This window comes from Pipistrellus kuhlii, unplaced genomic scaffold (genome assembly GCF_014108245.1).
Source record: "Pipistrellus kuhlii isolate mPipKuh1 unplaced genomic scaffold, mPipKuh1.p scaffold_m20_p_5, whole genome shotgun sequence".
In the NCBI taxonomy this organism is placed as follows: Eukaryota; Metazoa; Chordata; class Mammalia; order Chiroptera; family Vespertilionidae; genus Pipistrellus; species Pipistrellus kuhlii.
Window position 1 is genome coordinate 66,296,540 of NW_023425551.1, and position 19,952 is coordinate 66,316,491.

A 19,952-nucleotide genomic window follows, 5' to 3' on the forward strand; every position below is an offset into this window, starting at 1 on the left:
GAGCCCCCTCTCTTCCCAGCTGCTTGGAATAACTTGATCTTCCTGCACATTCCCAAGCTCTGGTCCCTGGGGTACCTTATCTCCGAGTGTCCTTCCAGCTTTGAATATTCATGCTAACATCTCCTCTTCAGGCATGGCGCTTGTTTTATAAGAGGGATGTCCTTTTAAGGAAATGCATAGATAAAAGAGGGCTTTACAATGTGTTGTTATTGGGCTCCCTTCTCTGTGAGGAAGTGGCTTTTTGAATGACAGGGCTCATCCCACTGGCCAGGGTGACCCCTCAAGGCTTCCTGCAAGGAGCCTGTCTATCAAATTCTAATCGTCTAGTGAGCACACCAGAGCTGGGTGTCTCTGGCTGTCACACATGAATGGGATCGCTGCTCACCATTGACAGAATGAATGAGGCAAGCAAAAAATGGTTTACACGTGGCCATACTCACGAGTGCGTTCCCCGAAGAGGAAACCTGCATGTACGCAAGGCTGAATAATGAGGTCAGGCAGCATTTTCCAAGTCACCCTCTTGTTCCTTGTGGCTCACTTGTGTTGCCTTTGATGTTCTTGGAAGCAGAGATATTCCTCCCGTATCGCTTCAGAGTCTTTCCAAAGAGATTTCACTTCCTTAGCCCTCTCCTTCAGAACTCACCGCGTAAGGAGCACTCTGTGTCCTCTGGACATGGGTGAACCAGATGAGAGTTGACAGAATCAGGCTATCGGCCCCTGTTTGAACAATTTCTTGTTCATGATGTCTGCAGACTGTCAACTGGGGATCTTGCCGCAAGGCAGCTGCCTTCTCCAATACGTGCACAGCCCAGACATATGGAGGATACAGTTCCAGACCACCGCAATAAAGCAAGCTGTAATCTTGTTTGCTGGTGGAGGGTCTTGCCTTCCAATTTGTAAAAAGCAAAACACAACACAACATCTGTGAAGCACAATATAGTGAAGTGCAATACAACGAGGCTTGCCTGTGCTAGAACAGTCAAAGCCTCATCTTCCATTAGATTCCTCTCTCCACCTCCCAGGAATGAGTTCTGTTATCTGGAGGGGAACACACGTCAGGTAGCCCTGGCCCACTGCCCGGTGCCGGCGGCACCAGAAATATCCATTAAGGCCACACATTTACCATTCGGTCAGTTTTAATCAAGATAGTTTTTCCATGTAAAGTTGCTGTGGATTTCATTGACATATTTATGAAATGGTTGTTAAAATATGAATTGTGGTCTTTCTGTGGTGGTAGAATTGGGTGTTTCTTCAAAGTCTACATGGGGTTGCTTTTCTTTTTCAACAATAGAACCTTTTTTGGTTTTTCTTCCTCGCCTTTCAGTCTTTAAAGAAGCTCAACCATGCCAATATAGTGAAATTAAAAGAAGTTATCCGGGAGAATGATCATCTTTATTTTATCTTTGAGTACATGCAGGAAAATCTCTACCAGCTCATTAAAGAAAGGTACGATTTGGTTTTCGTGATCTTAGAAATAGCTATTGCAAAGTGGATGTGTTTTCTTTCTGCTTTTATTTTTATTTTTATCAGTCATGATCCTTAGGCTGTGCTGATTAAAGCTGCCTGTTAGAGGCCAGACTTCCATTCCTACTTCGGAGGCCTTGGGCTGGAATCATAGAATCTAGTTTCAATGAAGCCATTGTCATGTTTTAATGGCTTATTCACCCAAAGGAGCTCAGACATGTAACAGACATTCTGCAGTTCTCCATTCCCACAAGGACCTGTGGGCAGAGCAACTGCAAGGTGTAAAAGCTTCATTTACTTTGAGCCCTCCCTCGAAAACTTCTGGGTTCATTTCCATTCCTTTCTCACCACAGTGCTCAGGGGCTTGTGCGCGGGACAGAGGAGACTCATAAAAAATTTACCTGCTATGGTAATTAGGAACTTTAAACGTGAGCCATGTAAAACCTCTTGGGCACATTTTCTTGGTGGCAGATGAAAGCCATTCACAGAATCCCTCTGAGTGATTCCAACGGACAAGGATTGTCCTTATTGAAAATCATAGTAAAGAAGATGTGTAGTTTGCCCAACCATTGAGGAAAATGTTACTCCCTACTACATATCATAAAGCCTGAAATTTTCCCCATTAAATTTTTTTTAAAGTCTTAATTTATATTGAGAGAGGAGATTTTTATATGTTACACTAGAGGCCTGATGCATGAAATTTGTGTACGGGGGAGAGGGGTGTCCCTCAGTTCAGCCTGCACCTTCTTCAATCTGGGACCACTTGAGGGATATCTGACTGCCCATTTAGGCCCAATCTCAGTGGGCCTAAACGGGCAGTCAGACATCCCTCTCACAATCCAAGACTGCTGGCTCCCAACTTCTCACCTGCCTGATTGCCCCTAACCGCTTCTGCCTGCCAGCTTGTTCACCCCCTAACCACTCCCCTGCCAGCCTGATCGACACCTAACTGCTCCCCTGCCAGCCCGATTGCCTCTAACTGCCCTCCCTTGCCAGCATGGTTGCCCCCAACTGCCCTCCCCTACAGGCAAGATCACCCACAACTGCCCTCCCCTGTTGGCCATCTTGTGTCCACATGAGGGCAGCTATCTTGTGTGTTGAAGTGATGGTCAATTTGCATATTAGCTCTTTATTATATAGGATTAGCAGGAATTTTGTTGGGTGGGAGTTTATTATAAGATATTTCATCATTGCTTCTTTGTAACATAATTAAATATATTTAGTGTGTATGGGCAAATGGCTGTTTTTGCTCTGTATTATCAAAGGATCTGGTCAAATTAGCACGTAGCAAATGTTTTCACAAGTTCTTACTATGAATCCTATTTTCATTTGTAAATCTAGATTTATAACTTTTTTCCTCTGCTCCATACAGAAATAAGTTGTTTCCTGAGTCTGATATAAGGAACATCATGTTTCAGATACTGCAAGGACTTGCATTTATTCACAAACACGGTAGGTGATTTGGATTATTGTTCTTCTGAATAGCAGTGAAGTATTGTCATCAGGTGGGTGCAGGAAGCATTGTGTATCTTGCAATTGACTCTTGGAGAAGGTTGAAGAGTTGAGAGGTTGACAGTGGATTTTGGAATACATTATTTTCCATTACTTGATTTCTGAATATCCCTCATTATTTCTCATGTCTGTGTATTCTTCTTTGGGCTTTAATGTTAAGCTTGTTAGTTATAGATCTAAAATCATTCCTGACTTAAATGGTGTATTAATGAGAAACCCAAGATTAGAATTCAGAGAAATTTCACATATTATGTTGAACCCACTAACACTGATTTACCGTGGCTTCTCATTTTCCTTTATGTTGAACCCACTAACACTGATTTACCGTGGCTTCTCATTTTCCTAAGGTATTTATATTTTAATTTGTTCAGAGGGGTTCAAAAATAGTCTAACAAGGTTTATGCAACATAGGGAAATTAAATTAATTAAAAATTAGCAAAAAAAGAAAAAAGCAGAGGCCAAGCAAGCTATAGTACAGCTATAGCCAGCGGGTAAGGTTAATCCACAAAATGCATCTCGACCTGTCTTACTTAAGTAGAAGGAGCAGGCTACAGATTTGATTCTGAGCTTGCTTTCTGACAATGAGAAATGTGAAGCATGACAGATTACAAGCTACATGGTTTCCCCGAGGTAAAAAACAGTCTGTTTGCTCAAGAGAAGCAGACTATTCTTGGTACCAAGACCAGGGAGGCTCTCTTATGTGCCCTTATAGAAGAAATAATATGTAATGTGACTTCATGGTAAACACAGTGACATGGGGAAGTCTCATGTCACATCCCCCTCAATACAGGCCAGTTATATCATCACCTGATCAGAGAAAACAGTTCTATTGAGGCCCAGGATAATTCCCTCTAGGGATGGTCTGGTTAGTCCGAGGAAAGAGAGTGTTTAGAATAATGGATGTTGCATACTCTTTAGGAAAGCCTCTCTCACTTTTGTTCTTCTTGGCTGAGCTTTTGAAAGATAATGAATTTGAGGTTATATTTTCCAGCAAGTATCTGGGGCATTACTAGTCTTTGTTACTAGCTGCACGCGGCCCACCTAGGATGAATCGATACCTCCTTGAGAACACAGAGCAGTGGGGTGGACACATGCACCAGTAGAGCCAGGAGATGCTGCAGGAGATCATTTGAGGTCACTTTAATATATAGGCAGATGGGCTAAGCAGCTGATCTTGCCCAGAGAGAAATTCAACAAATGAATTTCCTAGTAAGGAAACTGGGTGGAAACCCTTTGATAATACAGTCAGTTCAGATTTGACACAGATTGGTAGTGAGCAGAAAAGACCTCGTGCCACCATCCATCAGGGATTGTTCCCAGGGTGTTCTTTAACCCCTAAGTAGCCACTTACAGTTAGAGACTAAATGATGCACAAACAACAGTCAGGCTATCTGTACAAATTCTTGTCAGCCTCATGCACATGCTGAGTAACCAGTGAGTAATTGCAAGACTGAGTCAAATTGTGAACTAGTTCTAGTAAAAAGTTTTTAGTAAAAGGTGTGTCTGATTCTGCTGACATTGATAGCACTAGCACGTCAGCCTGTATTCACCAGAATTCACAAGGCATAGTATTAATTTGCAAAACACGAAACATTTATAGTAAGGCATTAGGGACAAATGGGGGAAAGAGTCACTTACTAGATTTAAGAGCACAGGAAAAAGAAATGATAAGAAATCAAAGAGATTCTCAAAAGAGAAAGGCCAACCAGAATGTCTTCAAATCGGGACCAGTGATGGCATCTCGGTTGCTTGGGCTCCTTGCTCAGAGCTGGCAACTGAGTGGGGACCTAAAAGAAAGTTAAATTCTTTAGCTTTCTCTTCTTTTGCTGTTTTTATGAGACTCATATATTTCCAAAAAAGAGCATGTAGCCTTTTATCCAGTTCTCTCTCTAACCCATCAAATGAATGCATGCACATACTCTCATACATTGCATACACATCATACATTGCGTACACATACCCACATGTGCATGTATCTACACACACACACAACACAGATCTACATATATACATATCTAATAATCTAGCATCCATATACTATTGTGTCAAAGCAGTTCTTTGGAACTCCACACTATCAGTTTTGCTTACACACCTTAGACTTGTTACAATTCCCAATGCACAAAGTTTTGCAAATATTAGCACATTGAATTCTGCAAAATAACCCTACGAGGTAGATGCTGTTATTATCCCATTTTACAGATGAGGAAAGTGAGGCTCAGAGAGGTTAAATCATTGCCAGCCAGTACACAGAATTGGGGTTTGAAATCGGATTTTGTATGAGAAGCTGGGCTTATTGAGAAGGTCAAACCACCTTTATTTTATAACCCCAGCACTGTTGCTATGACCAGAGTTTCTTGACACTTTCCCCAGCTGTTAAATGCCCAGTTCTAGGTATAACTTATTAACTTTTCATCTGTCACTTTATGTATTTCCATGCCAATTTCTCAGGTAGAAAGGATAGCTGGTATCTGTTCCTTCCAAAGAGGTCTAGAGAGCTTTACAGACCTATCCCAGGTCTGCAATGAAGTGGAAGAGCAGAGATCAGCTCAATACCTGTGCCCATTGGCCACGCTTCACTAGACAAACTTATCTTCCCAGCGAACAAGAGAGTAAGAGGCTAAGAAAATAGTGACAATAATTGTAGGTGGATATTAACTTTACAGGTCCTACCTCATTTTCATTGATATATGATTTCTGGAAACGTTTTAATGGTATGTAGATGGAATCAGCTTGACTTTGGTTAAGTGCACCTGTAACTCCATATTATTTCTTTTCTCCAGTATTGGAAAGAAAAATCACCTAAAGCACTTCACAGTGAGTCTCAGGCTCCTATTGCTCATTCTCAGTGTGAGAAGGCACGTTTTGTCCCTGGGGAGCAGACTCCTCTGAGAGGGGAGAGGTGCCCTGTGGGTAGTCAGTTGCTATGGCCATAGTCCATGTCACCGAGGCCTTTCCCCAGAGAATGAAGACACCATCCTGCTTGGGGCCGACTGAGCAGTGCCAAAGCACATGCACTTTGCAGAAATTAAAACACTAATGCACACTGTGTTTCTTCCTTCACCTGCCCTTGCAAATATTCAGGTTATGCTCGTCCATGCCCGTCATCAGAAATGCACAGCTGGCTTGAGAGCAATGTTTTGCCCCAAGAAGTGGCTTTCTGCTTCTGTGTTTTCACAACTGTCTTCCTGTGCCTGACCTTGAGCCCACCCTTGGCCTTTCTGTGTGTGGCTGGCCTCATGGCCTTCTTTATAAAAACATAGTAGGTTTCAACTCGGTAACATCTGTGAAATTACACCTCCTGTCCCAGGAAGGTGTGCTGCATGAATTCGTAGTGTTTAAGTATTCTCTGGTTGTTTCCCTACGTTCGTATCAGGATCATCATTAACAGGATGTGGCAGAGGGGAGAAAGCCTTCTTTGTGGCTTCATGGTTTCCTTGCCCCAGGGTTCTTAATGAAAAGCAAGCACAACAAATTTTCTGCCAGGATGAAAGAGGAAATTCCTCTGTTACTCGATTGGCGTAGGGCACCCTCAAATTAGATTGAAGGGCTGATCCTGAATTATGAAAGCCTAACAGTTTTGAACAGGAAGGGTTCTCTTAACAGCACTTTGCTGTTGCATGACCCCTGAGTGACCCAGCTCTAAGAGTTTGCATTGTGAATCGGACTCTTGTTACAAGTCCCAAAGCACGCATCTGCCGGGCGTGGACCCAGCCAGGAGTCAGAGCAGAGCTAGCACCACCTCCTCATGGGTGATGGGGCACATCCCTAGCCTCACAGCCTTAATTTGTTACATCTACAGACATGGAGCCATGTCTGCCCTCTCACTTTACCAATTTGCTGGGAAGAGAAAATGACAGGATTCATACTACTAATACCAACAAGTTCTTGCAAGGTGCTGACGTGCTAAGTGCTGCTCTAAAAGCTGTGCAAATGTTAACACATTGAATCCTGCAAAACAACCCCACAGGTAGATGTTGTTATTCTCCCATTTTACAGATGGGGGAAGTGAGGCATAGAGAGGTTACGTGATTTGCCAGCCAGTGAACAGAATTGGGACTTGAAATAGGGCAATCTGAGTGATCTGCACAATTTACCACTATGCAGGATTGCCTCTCATGTGGTAATGCTCTGTTAAAATAAAGATGAAAAATAAATGTCCACGACAGGAGGGCCTTATACTTTTAATTACCAAGGAATAGAACGCCTGGGCATAGAGCTAATAATAGCTCTTGCCATTATTCAGTAATAAAGAGAGGGCTAGATTCTACAGACATGTTCCTAGTTCCTAGTTATAAAGGCTTATTCTCAAATACAGTATACATATGTCAACAACAGACAACATATGTCAACTGACAGATACAGTTTTCACCAGCCAATTTTAAGGGTCTGTTTGCAATTAATTTTTTTCCCCTAGTCATTTTCCCTCTGATTATTTATTTGGGGCCTGAAGTATGATCCATAGAAAAGAAAGCTGCTTAGGGGGACATATGGGGAACCAGGATATTCACTCTTTTCATTTCATTAGTGCACATGCTCTTTGTGGAAGTAGGAGTAAAGAGGGAGAGGATAAAGCTGGACTGGTGGAAGGAGACAGTGCGTGTTTACAGGAGCATGACCAGCATGGAAGCAAGGAGTGCGGGAATTTTTTTGTCTGAGCACAGGTGGATGTGGTGGGATGTGCGGGAGAAGATGCGAGTGTGTTGAGGTGGGTGTTATAGGTGGTGGCAGTGGCCCTTGGGGGCTGGAGAACAAGTGATTCATAAATGCCACGAAAGTTTAGAAATAGTAATTTAGCCCAACAAGAGGAGATAGGGGGAGTTAAAAGGAGAAGCAGCGTTCATCTGGACCTGAGAAGACCAGAACCACAAGCCTAGATTAGCTGTGTGGGTTGAGAGGGACAGAGTGGAGCTCTGTAGTATAACAGCTGTGGCACCTTTCTTGGGAGGATTGTGATTGATTCACCCACCCACCATGACTCACCTTTCCCATCTGTTCAGTCAGAAACAATGTCTACCATTTCTTTTCTCATTGAAGTGTTTAGGTTTTGTTGTTAATCTTTACCCGAGTATATTTTTTGCATTGACTTTTAGAGAGAGTGGAAGGGAAAGGGTAGAGGGAGAGAGAGAAACATCAATGTGAGCAAGACACATTTATTGGTTACTTCCCACATGCGCCCCCACTTGGGCGGGAATCGAACCCTTGACCCTTCAGTGCATGAGCCTATGCTCTAACCAGTGAGCGTGCTGGCCAGAGCTCATTGATATGGTTTTAATTTTCTGAGTTTTTTGTTTTTTAATATATATATTTTATTTTATTTTTATATTTTTTTAATTGATTTTTTACAGAGAGGAAGAGAGAGGGATAGAGAGTTAGAAACATCCATGAGAGAGAATCATCAGCTGCCTCTTGCACACCCCCTACTGGGGATGTGCCCGCAACCAAGGTACATGCCCTTGACCTGAATCGAACCCGGGACCTTTCAGTCCGCAGGCCGACGGTCTATCCACTGAGCCAAACTGGTTTCGGCTAATTCTCTGAGTTTTTAGGAAGAGAGACCATGGTCTCATGGTTCATATATCTTCAGGGGCCACGGGAGTCATCTTAGATGCACTCATAAAAGGTCACTCTCTAATAACTGCTTGTGCATTTTCACGTTCTTAAGTCAATTCCAAGATGGGAGCAGGCCTTCTGGGAACTGGATGGTGCTCTGAGGAACAGAGGGTCCAAACACAGTGACTCAGGCTCAGAACAGACCTCGCCCACTCTGGTGGGCGCTGATCATCTTTATTTAATTAGGCTGAGCAGAAACCATCCAAATTTGCCCACATCTGAAATCCTTTCTTTCATTTTAAAGGCCATTTTTGACTAACACTGAATTACTGTTTGAATTTGAATCAGCCTCAAGTTTGGTTCTTCCTGTAATTTAGGTTTCATTTACTCTTAATTTGGTTAGGAATCTTAAGGAAGGCCATTAGGTATATGTTGGTACAATGTTAGGAAAAAGAATGAAGCAATGGAATATATATTGTATTTTCCAGTTTGAGATTAAGATGTCTGTCAGCAATGCTCTCTGTAAGTGGGGGGTTCTGGGTTTTCAGAGGCATATACTGCTGATCAGTGGTGTCTGAGTGCGCCTGGAAGGTTGGCATGTAGAGTGTCTGCTGCATGTACCCCCAAGGCTTTGCTAAAGCTGAGGCCGGCTTCCCATTTGATCAGTTAACTTTGCCTTTCAAGATATGAACTGCACTTGTACTTCTTCATTAGGCAAAGTACTAGTTAATACTTAAACATCTGTGACAACAGAATCTCAGCAATGTGTAAGTCCTATTCATAAATCCCTTGTTTCTTGAAAAAAAAAATTGTAATTGTGTTTCTGCTTGTGGTATAAACTCTTAGTAAGACTCATCTTTTGAAATGACAGTTTCCTTGAATGACAATTTCTTTTTGCAAAGTTATCTCAGTCCATAATTGAGTTTTGATATTTTACTTATTTATTTTTATTTTTTATATTCAACTTTTATTTATAATAGTGAAAAATGAAAAGACAGCTTAAGTGCTCAAATAGAAGAACTGGTGTGCCAGAGATAATTTATCCAACTAATGATATTATGCAGCTATTAAGGCTTTTTTAAAAATAAGAAAACAAGGAATAAAATGAGAATCGGATTCAGAAACTAGGGAAGAACTCCTTGAAGATTTCTTTTTTATGTCTCATTCTTGTCAGATTTATAGAAGTATAAATTGCATACATAAAGTTTTTTGATGATTTAGAATAAGTTTTCTCTCTTGGAGAAAAAAGTATGATTGATGATCAACTTAGGAATAATTTTACATCTTGAATTCATCAAAGGGAAATGAATGAAATCCTTTGAGAGGTCTGAAGGACTCTTATCAGTGGGATGGATGTATAGAGCCTCCAGTGTCATACCTGAATTATAATTTAAATTATGGCAGTTATGAAAAGAGCGATACAGCTGGGAAGAGTATACACAGAGGCCAGCTTGCATTTGGACTCCTTCTGTTTTCTCTCAGGCTTCTTCCATCGGGACTTAAAGCCTGAGAATCTGCTCTGCATGGGACCAGATCTGGTGAAAATCGCAGACTTTGGATTGGCCCGGGAAATCCGATCCAGACCTCCCTACACAGATTACGTATCTACCAGATGGTGAATGCCATTTTCTTCAAAAGTATTTGTTTACATTTCTTTGAAAATATGTCATCATATTCATGTCCCAAACATCAACTTTTCACTAGGAGAAACAGTGCAGTTTAAAACATATGGGTAAATATGTTGGCATTGTGCAAGGCTTAAAAGCTTGTGCTGTAAATAATTTTTAAAGGAAGTCCATTATGCTTCTCCATAATATGAATCATATTTTATAGACCTTCTTAAAGACCATTTACAAAAGAGTTGTGTAAAAGATTCTCCAAAGACCTATCTGAATAACCGCTATCATTAAAACTTCCAGACCCTAAGAATTTGCTTTAAGTAGTTGGCCATGAGCAAGAAGTAGCCTACAGACAATGTTTTATCGATACATTCTCTCCCCTCCCCTCCCTTCTCCATTTCTCCCCTTCCTCCCTTCTCTTTCCCTTCCCTTCCCTTCTCTCTCTCTTCCTCGCTTTTATTCTCACTCTGCATTTCCCAAAGAGGCTGCCGAGAGGAGTCCTGTAGTGACAGGCACAATAGAAATGACCCTAAGGCATTGCTCTCTACAGCAGCCACATCAGCTGCTAATCTCCACGCCTGATGTACCACCCTGAGCCCCACAGATAACCGGAATGTGGAAGCCTTCTCACTGCTCGTTGATGATGTACTTAACTTGCTCCAACCAGTGGAGGCAGTAACAGGCAGTGCCCCTTTGTCCCTCCAGGTACAGGGCCCCCGAAGTGCTCCTGAGGTCCACCAACTACAGCTCCCCCATTGACATCTGGGCCGTGGGCTGCATCATGGCCGAGGTGTACACGCTCAGGCCACTCTTCCCCGGGGCCAGTGAGATCGACACAATCTTCAAAATTTGCCAAGTCCTGGGGACCCCGAAAAAGGTAAGCTGGCTCCCCAGGCTCCCTGGCCTCCGCTGAGCCATGACTATCTGCTCCTTCTGGAATCTTTCTTTTGGCCTCAGCAATATTCCATACATGCCCATGCACTCAGACACGCCCACCTCTCAGACCTGGCCCTGGCTCCCTCCTTCTACTTTCTCTTTTTATTCATTTCAATTTTTAAATTATTTTAAAAAATAATTCTTTATTGTTGAACATATTACATATATCTCCTTTTTCCCCTCATTGACCCCCTCCAGGCTCCCCCCGCTCCCCCTTGCCCCCCACCTCACCCCACCCCAGGACCTCACTGCCCCATTGTCTGTATCCATGGGCCATGCATAAATGCATACTAGTATAAGGTTCTTGGTTGATAACTTTCTACCCACACACCTGCCGCTGTCTTCCCTCTGAGATTCCATTTTTATTGATTTCAGAGAGGAAGGGAGGGAGAGAGAGAGAGAGAAACATCAATGATGAAAGAGAATCATTGATCAGCTGCCTCCTGCATGCCCCCTACTGGGGCTGGAGCCCACAACCCCAGCATATACCCTTGACCAGAATCAAACCTCTCAGTCCACAGGCCAATGCTCAATACACTGAGCCAAACCAGCTAGTGCCTACCTTCTGCTCTTAAGTAGAAGACATTTGTCCTGTCTCCCTCTCCTCTCCTCTCCAGGGCACCACACCTCCCTTGTAGCCTTTCTCTGTTCTCATGGCCACGCACTTAGGAGCTACTCAGAAGTCTCCTAAAGGCAATCTGTAGCCCTCACCTCCCTTTGTAACTCCATTCACATAGTTACATCTCTCTGTGAGAGGTCTCCTGACACCCTCCCCATCACCTCTGACTCAACACATCTGACAGTTTGCTTTTTAATTTTTATTTATTTATTTATTAAAATATATTTTATTGATTCTTTAACAGAGAGGAATAGAGAGCTAGAAACATTGATGAGAGAGAAACATCAACCAGCTGCTTCCTGCACCCCCCCCCCCCCCCCCACCGGGGATGTACATGCCCTTGATCGGAATAAAACCCGGGACCCTTGAGTCCACAGGCTGACGCTCTATCCACTGAGCCAAACCGATTTTGGCCAGTTTGCTTTTTTAAACTTCTTCCAAAGAACACAAACATACTGCAATTTTTTCTTTCCATTTTACTGAGATACAATGGACACAGTGTTGTATAGGTTTAAGGTGCACCAGATTGTTTTTCATTTACCCCCACTGGCTTCTTGCTTTCATTCTCCATTTTTGTCTGTGGTCCCATCATAGTCCCAGAGCCCCAGCCTTGGGACTGAGTGTCAGTTTTACTCTCTCTCTCTCCCTTACTCCTCATCCCCTCACCTAAGTAGTGGGTCCTTACATCCTGTTGACTGTCGCTGCACAGTCTCAGACGGCTCTCATCCTTGGAGTCCACTGGCCCCATTACAGACTGGGCCGTGCTTGCCGTCCCTGAATGAGGGTATCAATCGTTCTGCCTTCAGGTCTTTTTCCTTCCAGCTAATCTTTCAGTCTGCAGCCAGTTCACCTTCTTGAAGAACAGCTCTGGTACTGGCGTCTGCTCCTAAAAATATTTGCTGCTGGCTCCTATCACCTTAACTGTCATTCTCTTTCCCCACCTCATACCTGTACCCCCACACCATGCACCCCAGAATCTCCGCACTATCGTGCTCTGCATATGCACACTCTGCCCAACTGAGGTGTTGCCCGTGACCCCATCTGCTGTTTTTCCAAGTCCTCGCAATCTTTCTCCTCACTGTTTCTCCTCTCCGCCTTCCACTGTGGTCTGTGTTATTATTATAATCATCTGTGTCCATATCTGTTTCCTGGGCGTTACACTCATCCAGGTCAAGGATTTATCTTGTGTTTATTTGTGTTTCTTTCTTTCTTTCTTTCTTTCTTTCTTTCTTTCTTTCTTTCTTTCTTTCTTTCTTTTTTAAAATATATTTTATTGATTTTTTACAGAGTGGAAGAGAGAGGGATAGAGAGCTAGAAACATTGATGCGAGAGAATCATTGATCAGCTGCCTCTTGAACACCCCCACCGGGGATGTGCCCGAAACCAAGGTACTGGAATCGAACCTGGGACCTTTCAGTCTGCAGGTTGACGCTCTATCCACTGAGCCAACCCGGTTAGGGCTATTTGTGTTCCTTTTTCTGGGTCATAGCCAGCATCATTGCTGGTACAAATCAGTCCCTCAAAAGAAATGACTACATCATTTGAATGAATCACTGATGGCACCTCAACAAGGTTTGCAGAGTCTCCTGCCAGAGTCTCTCCTCCTTAGGATAACAGTATCTGTACCTCTCGTGGTCCTCTTTACTTTTTATTCTGTATTACTGCTTTTAAATAAATATCTTATTTTCTCCTGTGGACAGTAATTTCCGTAAGGGCAGCATTTATATCAGATTATTTTTGGATACCCACTGCTACACCTATAGCAGGCACTCAGTAATTATCTTAGTGAATGAATGACATGAGCAATACATAATGTCACTTTGCTTAAAAAAAAAAAAAAAAAAAAGCAAAAAGCAATTACACCAGAATGTGTCTTGTAAAATAGTGGAGTGTTGGATTAGAAGGGACCTTAAAAATCATTTGTTCATTCTTTCCCATCATGCTCTTCAGCATTTAGTCATGGGTATCATGGGTGAAAAAGTGGGGAACTTGAGATTGCATGGGATTGCTTTCTTTACCGCTAGACTTCATCAAGATGGGGACATGTAGGTTTTGATAAATTTATTTAACTGGGGACAGGTGTTTTGTTTTATTCCCCCACCCCCCAAAAATATCTCACTACGGTAGCAGTTTCTAAATCCTCTGTCTCGTGGAACACAATTGGGAAAATACTAATTTGGTTCAACCTCCAAATCTCAAGAGACGTGCTCTCTTGTGTTAAGGTTATAAAGCAGGTTGGTGGCAAAACCAGTGTCTTTTTCTACGCTTTCTCAGACTTCACGTACTTTCTGGTCTCCCCATTAGAATCCTCCTGTGTGTCAGTCATCATGGTGCCACCAGAATGGATATGGACGTGGTCATGATACGAATGCCTTTCCGTTGTAGGCACACATGCCAGAATATGCACTCCTGTCACAGAGAGTGGCTGAACAAGATTTTCTATCTTTCCTTTTTTCAGACCGACTGGCCGGAAGGCTACCAACTTTCAAGTGCTATGAACTTCCACTGGCCCCAGTGCGTCCCCAATAACTTGAAGACCCTGATTCCCAATGCTAGCAGCGAAGCAATTCAGCTCCTGAGAGACCTGCTTCAGTGGGATCCCAAGAAACGGCCAACAGCTAGTCAGGTTTTCTTCCATCTTCTTCTGTGTGATGCATTTCTTATGAAGTTCATATCTAACTCTGAATAAGTCCTATAACCTCATAGGAAGTACTTAATTTGGTAAAAAAACAAAAAACAAAAATAGTATAGAATACCACTGTTGGTGTATTTATACTAATAAAAGCGTAATATGTTAATCAGACCAAATGACCTTCCAGATGTTCTTCCAGACAAAGCCTCAGTGGCAGAGACCGAGACAGAGGTGGTTAGAGGCAATCTGACTGGCAATGGAGCAGTTAGGGGCGATCAGGCCAGCAGGGGAGCAGTTAGGGTCATCAGGCTGGCAGGCAGAGGAGGTTAGGGGCAATCAGGAAGGCAGGAGCAGTTAGGAGCCAGCGGTCCCGGATTGCGAGAGGGATGTCCGACTGCTGGTTTAGGGCTGACCCCACGGGACATCACTCAAGGGGTCCCGGATTAGAGAGGGTGCAGGCTAGGCTGAGGGACCCTGTCCCCCAAATGAATTTCATGTACCGGGCCTCTAGTTATATATAAGAACTTAAAATAGTTTGAAACTTATAAAGTTAAAATAGTCAAGGTTTAAACAACACAGTTGCTTTGGAATGAGGAAATGGGTTAGAAAAGTGAAGTATTATATTTAAGACATATAGCAAATAATAAGTTACAAAGCTATGAGCTGTGTTGAGCCAGAATACTTTTCAGAAGTAGCAAAGGTCATAGCAATGTAACTGGCTGCTTTAGTGAGGTAATTTTATGTTCATACATTCGATAATACTTCAGATAAGAAAAATCACAAGGGGTGTTACAGATTCAAGGTGCTGGCAAGCAGGTTTATGAGTACAAAAAAATACAGATTTATTCTTTTCTATTTATTTATTAATTATTATATTATTTTCCATGCAAACAACTATACACCTACTTTTGCCCCACCCTGTAGTTGGTTTGGGCTAAGAAATTGCAGTAAACTGGTCAGTGGAATGTAGCCCTGTGAGTTGATGGTGCTAACCTGCCCACTAGACTTTTCTCCTGAAGCAGCCATATGTGTCGTTCCAGGCGCTTCGATATCCTTACTTCCACATTAGGCATCCCCTGGGCAGCACCATACAGAGCCTTCAGGATCCCGGAAAACCACAGAAGGACATCCTGGAAAAGGCAGGCCTACCGCCTCACATGAAGCCAGTCCCTCCTGCCCAGCCCCCGACCAAGCCACACACGAGGATTTCTTCGAGACAGCATCAAGCCAGCCAGCCCCCTCAGCACCTCATGTACCCCTACAAAGCAGAGGCGCCCAGGACAGATCACCCGAGCCACTTGCCGGAGGACAAGCCAAACCCCTTACTCTTTCCATCCCTCCACGTCAAGAATCCTCCAGCGGTAAGCGGCGAAATTCACTAGTGAGCCCCCTGTCTGGTCTGTTCTTCTTCTACTAGTACCTCACTTACTGTGTGGCCTGTTTTCCTTTTCAGCATATAGATTAGATTAGATTAGAGTCTAACTGTAATGAATTTATCTTTCTAACATCATGGACATGTGAAAAGAGCTTTGGCCGTAGCGTTAAAGGGCCAAGTTCAAATTCTGGCTCTGCCTGATAATCACGGCGCTGTGGTGGGTGAGCGCTGGGCGCTGCCACCAGATTGCCAAGGTCTCAAGTCCCGTCTCTCCTATTTCACAGCTCGATGGCCCTGTGCACATGACCCAGGCTCTCTGCTCCTCGTTTCCTCTCCGTAAATAGAAATAATAACACCTGCCTGACAGAATTCTTTTGAGCACTAAATTAGTTGATGCTTGAAAGAATTTAAACTAATACCTGGCACCTAAGAAGAACTTAATAAATATTAGTTATTGATGCTGATCCCTGTGGACTCAGTTTCCTCATCTGTAACAGAAAATCATTACATCTGTCTTGCCCATCGGACAAGGCTGTTCATGAGGATCAAAGTTCCTGATGCTTGTACACCTGTTTTTTGTTTTGTTTTGGGTTTTTAAAAAATATATTTTTATTTATTTCAGAGAGGAAAGGAGAAGGAGAGAGAGATAAAAACATCAATGATGAGAGGGAATCATTGATCAGCTGCCTCCTGCGTACCCCACACTGGGGATTGAGCCCAAAACCTGGTCATGTGCCCTGATCGGGAATCGAATCATGACCTCCTGGTTAATAGGTCAATGCTAAACCATTGAGCCAAGCTGGATGGACTGTGCAGGTGTTTTGAAAGTCACCAAGTGCCATATGAATATTTTTAGGTTGTTATTCCCATGAATCCCACCAATGGCTCTGGGCTGTTAATTGAGCCCAGATCTTTCTTCTTCTCTTGGGCTGGGGGTCAAAAGGAATCAACAGGTGTTAGATTTAATCAAATGATAACACTATATTCTTACATCTTTATTTATAACACTATAAATCACGTTAACTGTTTGAGACTAGGCCTGAATGAGAATCCAGCCATCTTCCTACTATGGGAGAAGTCCCTTAATTTTCTTTTTTAAAGTCCTTTTTCCTATACGACTCGTGTCTCCATAGGATGAACACCGATGTCATCAGTGAAGGGTAGACAAGAGACAAGGGTCTGGGTATGCGCCGCCTCGGTTGCCCTTTCTGATGAGCAGTGCATATTAGGGAATGCTATGCCCCAGGATCCTCCTTTTTATGACCAAGAAAGTTTGGAATGGGGAATATCCCTGGGTGAGCTCTATTAATGCCAAGTATCGCTTTCCCCCCCTCTCCTTGTGAACCCAGAAAATCCTTGCTGGGCTGGAGCACAAGAACGGTGAGATCAAGCCAAAGAGTAGGAGAAGGTGGGGTCTTGTTTCCAGGTTGACAAAGGATTCCGATGACTGGGCTGACTTGGATGACTTGGAGTTCAGTCCATCCCTCACCAGGATTGACCTGAAAAACAAGAAGAGACAGAGCGACGAGACTCTCTGCAGGCAAGTGTGTGCTTCTGTCTGTGGACGGACTGGATCTGGGATTTGGGAGGGCCCTTCACCCACCTGACGATGCTTCCTCACGAGCGTGACCTGAGCCACATTCTCTCTCTCAATTCAGATTTGAGAGTGTTTTGGACCTGAAGCCCTCTGAGCCCATGGGGACAGGAAACAGCGCCCCCACCCAGACTTCGTATCAGAGGCGAGACACGCCGACCCTGAGATCCTCTGCCAAGCAGCACTACTTGAAGCACTCCCGATACCTGCCGGGTAATAGAAGCAATCCCTTTTCTCTGACCATCGATAAAGAAACCATTTCCCTGGAATCCCATGTTCACAGAGATTCTGTTTTGGAGGGCACTTGGGGCTTCTCTTCAGAACTGGTGGGAACATTGTAAAAATATTTGCTGGAGCTCAGGCCTCATATTTTTAGTTTTTATAGTTGCCTAAGATACAAAATTTGGTAGCGGATACTGGGCCCAGCCCCCAGGGAGGGAGGAACTGATAAGAGCCAAGCAGCATGCCTGAGATCTCTCTTCCCCCCCTACATCCCACCTCCCCGAAACCTGCAGTGCCTGACACAAGTGGGGTTGAAGGCATCTAGAGGGAAAGTACTTTGGCTTGAGGTTAAGGTCAAGGCAACCTTGGACATTAGGGAGTCGATGAGGGCTGTTGGTATACACTGGAGCCATCAGTATGGGATGGCGAAGTGGTCTAGGTCAGGTAAGAAGTTGGAACTTGGGAGACAGAGGCAGAAAGAGGAGGAAGAGCTACAGAGGTTGGGACTTTGGAGGGGGTGGAGAGAAACTTAGATGATAGAAAGGCGGTGGTCTGTGAAGGGGACAAGTAGGAATGTCCAGGAGCACTAAAGCCCAGGACAGCACCAGAGGGCATCAAAACATAGGCCCTGGGACAGAGCGGTTGGTAGTAGAAGTTTCAGACACTTCTCTCAGGCCATGTGCCAGGGAGGCAACATACTCAACCCAAAGACAGCGTCTTTCGTTTTCACAGTCAATTTTTGCTTAGATTTTTGAGCCATAGAAACTTTCAGACAAACTGAGTTCTGCATTAGTCTTATCTCTGAAGTCTGGTGCATATTTTGCCTTTAAAACACATTTCTTCCCTGTTAGGCATAAATATAAGGAATGGCATCCTCCCGACGCCGGGCAAGGACTACATTCCATCGAACCCGTGGTCTAGTTCCGGTTTGTCAGGGAAGTCTTCAGGGACAGTGTCAGTAATCAGCAAGATAAATTCAGGTGAGTAATAGTTATTGACTCCTAAATGGCGAGAAGCAAATTCTCTGGGTGTGGCAGAGAGGGAACGGAGACGAGGGTACCCATTGTGGGACCACGGGCCTTTCTGCTACACCAACCCCGGGCCTCTTTTCTGGCCTGTGCTCCTCTCTCTCAGCAGCAGGCCCTGGGGACTCAGCCTGCTCCACAGCTCTACCTCCAGGAGTATCTGGTGAGAAAAGCATAGTTGTTCTTGGCTCCTGGGAAAAACAGTAAAAAACTTGACAGAGTCTGACCCTCTATGGTGCATGACCTCAGAAGTCAGCTCCATCTTGTCCCCTCTGCTTGATTACCCAGCCCCTGCCAGGCCATCGAGACTTCCTGTTGAAGGACAGTTTGGCCCATCCACTCTTCGTAAATAAGAAAATGACTTTTTCTAAGCTGTGCAGGCTGACTAACCCTGTTCCCAGCCGGCCAGTTTCCCACATGGTGGTCCCTCACACGGCAGCCCTGCTCTGTGCTGCTCCCCCTCCTCATTCCAAGGACACATCTGGGCTTCACTTCTCCTGCCTTTATCCATTACATGGGCATTTATTTCAAGGAATACAAACAATATATCAACACCCACATACCCGCTGAGGGCTTACAAAGTCAAAACTTGGCTAATAGATGATAAGCCCATGTCTAGGCCTTTCCTCCCTCTCCCTAACCCTACACCTGCCTGATTTGGGTATTTACTATTTCTATGCTTTTAAACATATCAATACATGGAACACATAGTATGGTTTTACGTGTTTTAAAATTCATATGCCCATCATCCTTGATCTCCAATTCACTCATTTTAATAATTATATTATGTATACACATATATAGAATGTATGTTATATATCATATTACATATATAATATATATAACCATACAATACCATCATTTATTACTTCTACTAGACCATATTTACTTATCCCTTCTCTTCTTGATGAACATGTGAGTTGTGTATGGTTTTTGCTGTTAGAAAGTGTGCTGAATTGGGCCTTGCTGTGCACCTGTGTGGGGTTTCTCTGGGTGTGCCATGAACATGCGAGGTTAAAGGGTGTGCTCATCTTCGACTTTGCCGATATTTCCAGATTGCTCTCCAGCAGGGTGTGGGAGTTGTGCTGCATCCTTGATGCCACTTGGTACTGTCTGGACTAAAATTTGTGCTAATGTGATGAGTGTGAAATAGCATTTATTGTGGCTTACATTTGCATGTCTTGTTCAATAATGAGGTTGAGCATCTTGCGTTTATTGACTACATTTTTTTCCCTTTTGTGACTATCTATCCAAGTTCTCTTCTCCTTTTTCTTCATATCTGTCTATTCACCAAAAATGCAAAATCTGCTCCAGCTGACCAACACAGCTCCTCAGACAGGCATGGTTCCTGCCCTGCTCTGAGCAAGGATGCTCTGTGCTGGGAAGACATAGAGCAGTTCTACT

General features: G+C 43.7%; 1 protein-coding gene across 1 annotated transcript in view; it reads left to right on the forward strand.

The window, feature by feature from the left end:
- The window catches only part of CILK1 (ciliogenesis associated kinase 1), a 49,970-nt gene that overhangs the window by 25,624 nt on the left and 4,394 nt on the right, over window positions 1–19,952 (forward strand). The window contains exons 4-12 of the mRNA XM_036414352.2: window positions 1,325–1,446; window positions 2,837–2,916; window positions 10,009–10,141; window positions 10,851–11,022; window positions 14,159–14,326; window positions 15,373–15,693; window positions 17,057–17,247; window positions 17,366–17,514; window positions 18,375–18,503. Of these exons, the coding sequence (XP_036270245.1) occupies window positions 1,325–1,446; window positions 2,837–2,916; window positions 10,009–10,141; window positions 10,851–11,022; window positions 14,159–14,326; window positions 15,373–15,693; window positions 17,057–17,247; window positions 17,366–17,514; window positions 18,375–18,503 (1,465 nt within the window). The remainder of the gene's footprint in view (window positions 1–1,324; window positions 1,447–2,836; window positions 2,917–10,008; window positions 10,142–10,850; window positions 11,023–14,158; window positions 14,327–15,372; window positions 15,694–17,056; window positions 17,248–17,365; window positions 17,515–18,374; window positions 18,504–19,952) is intronic.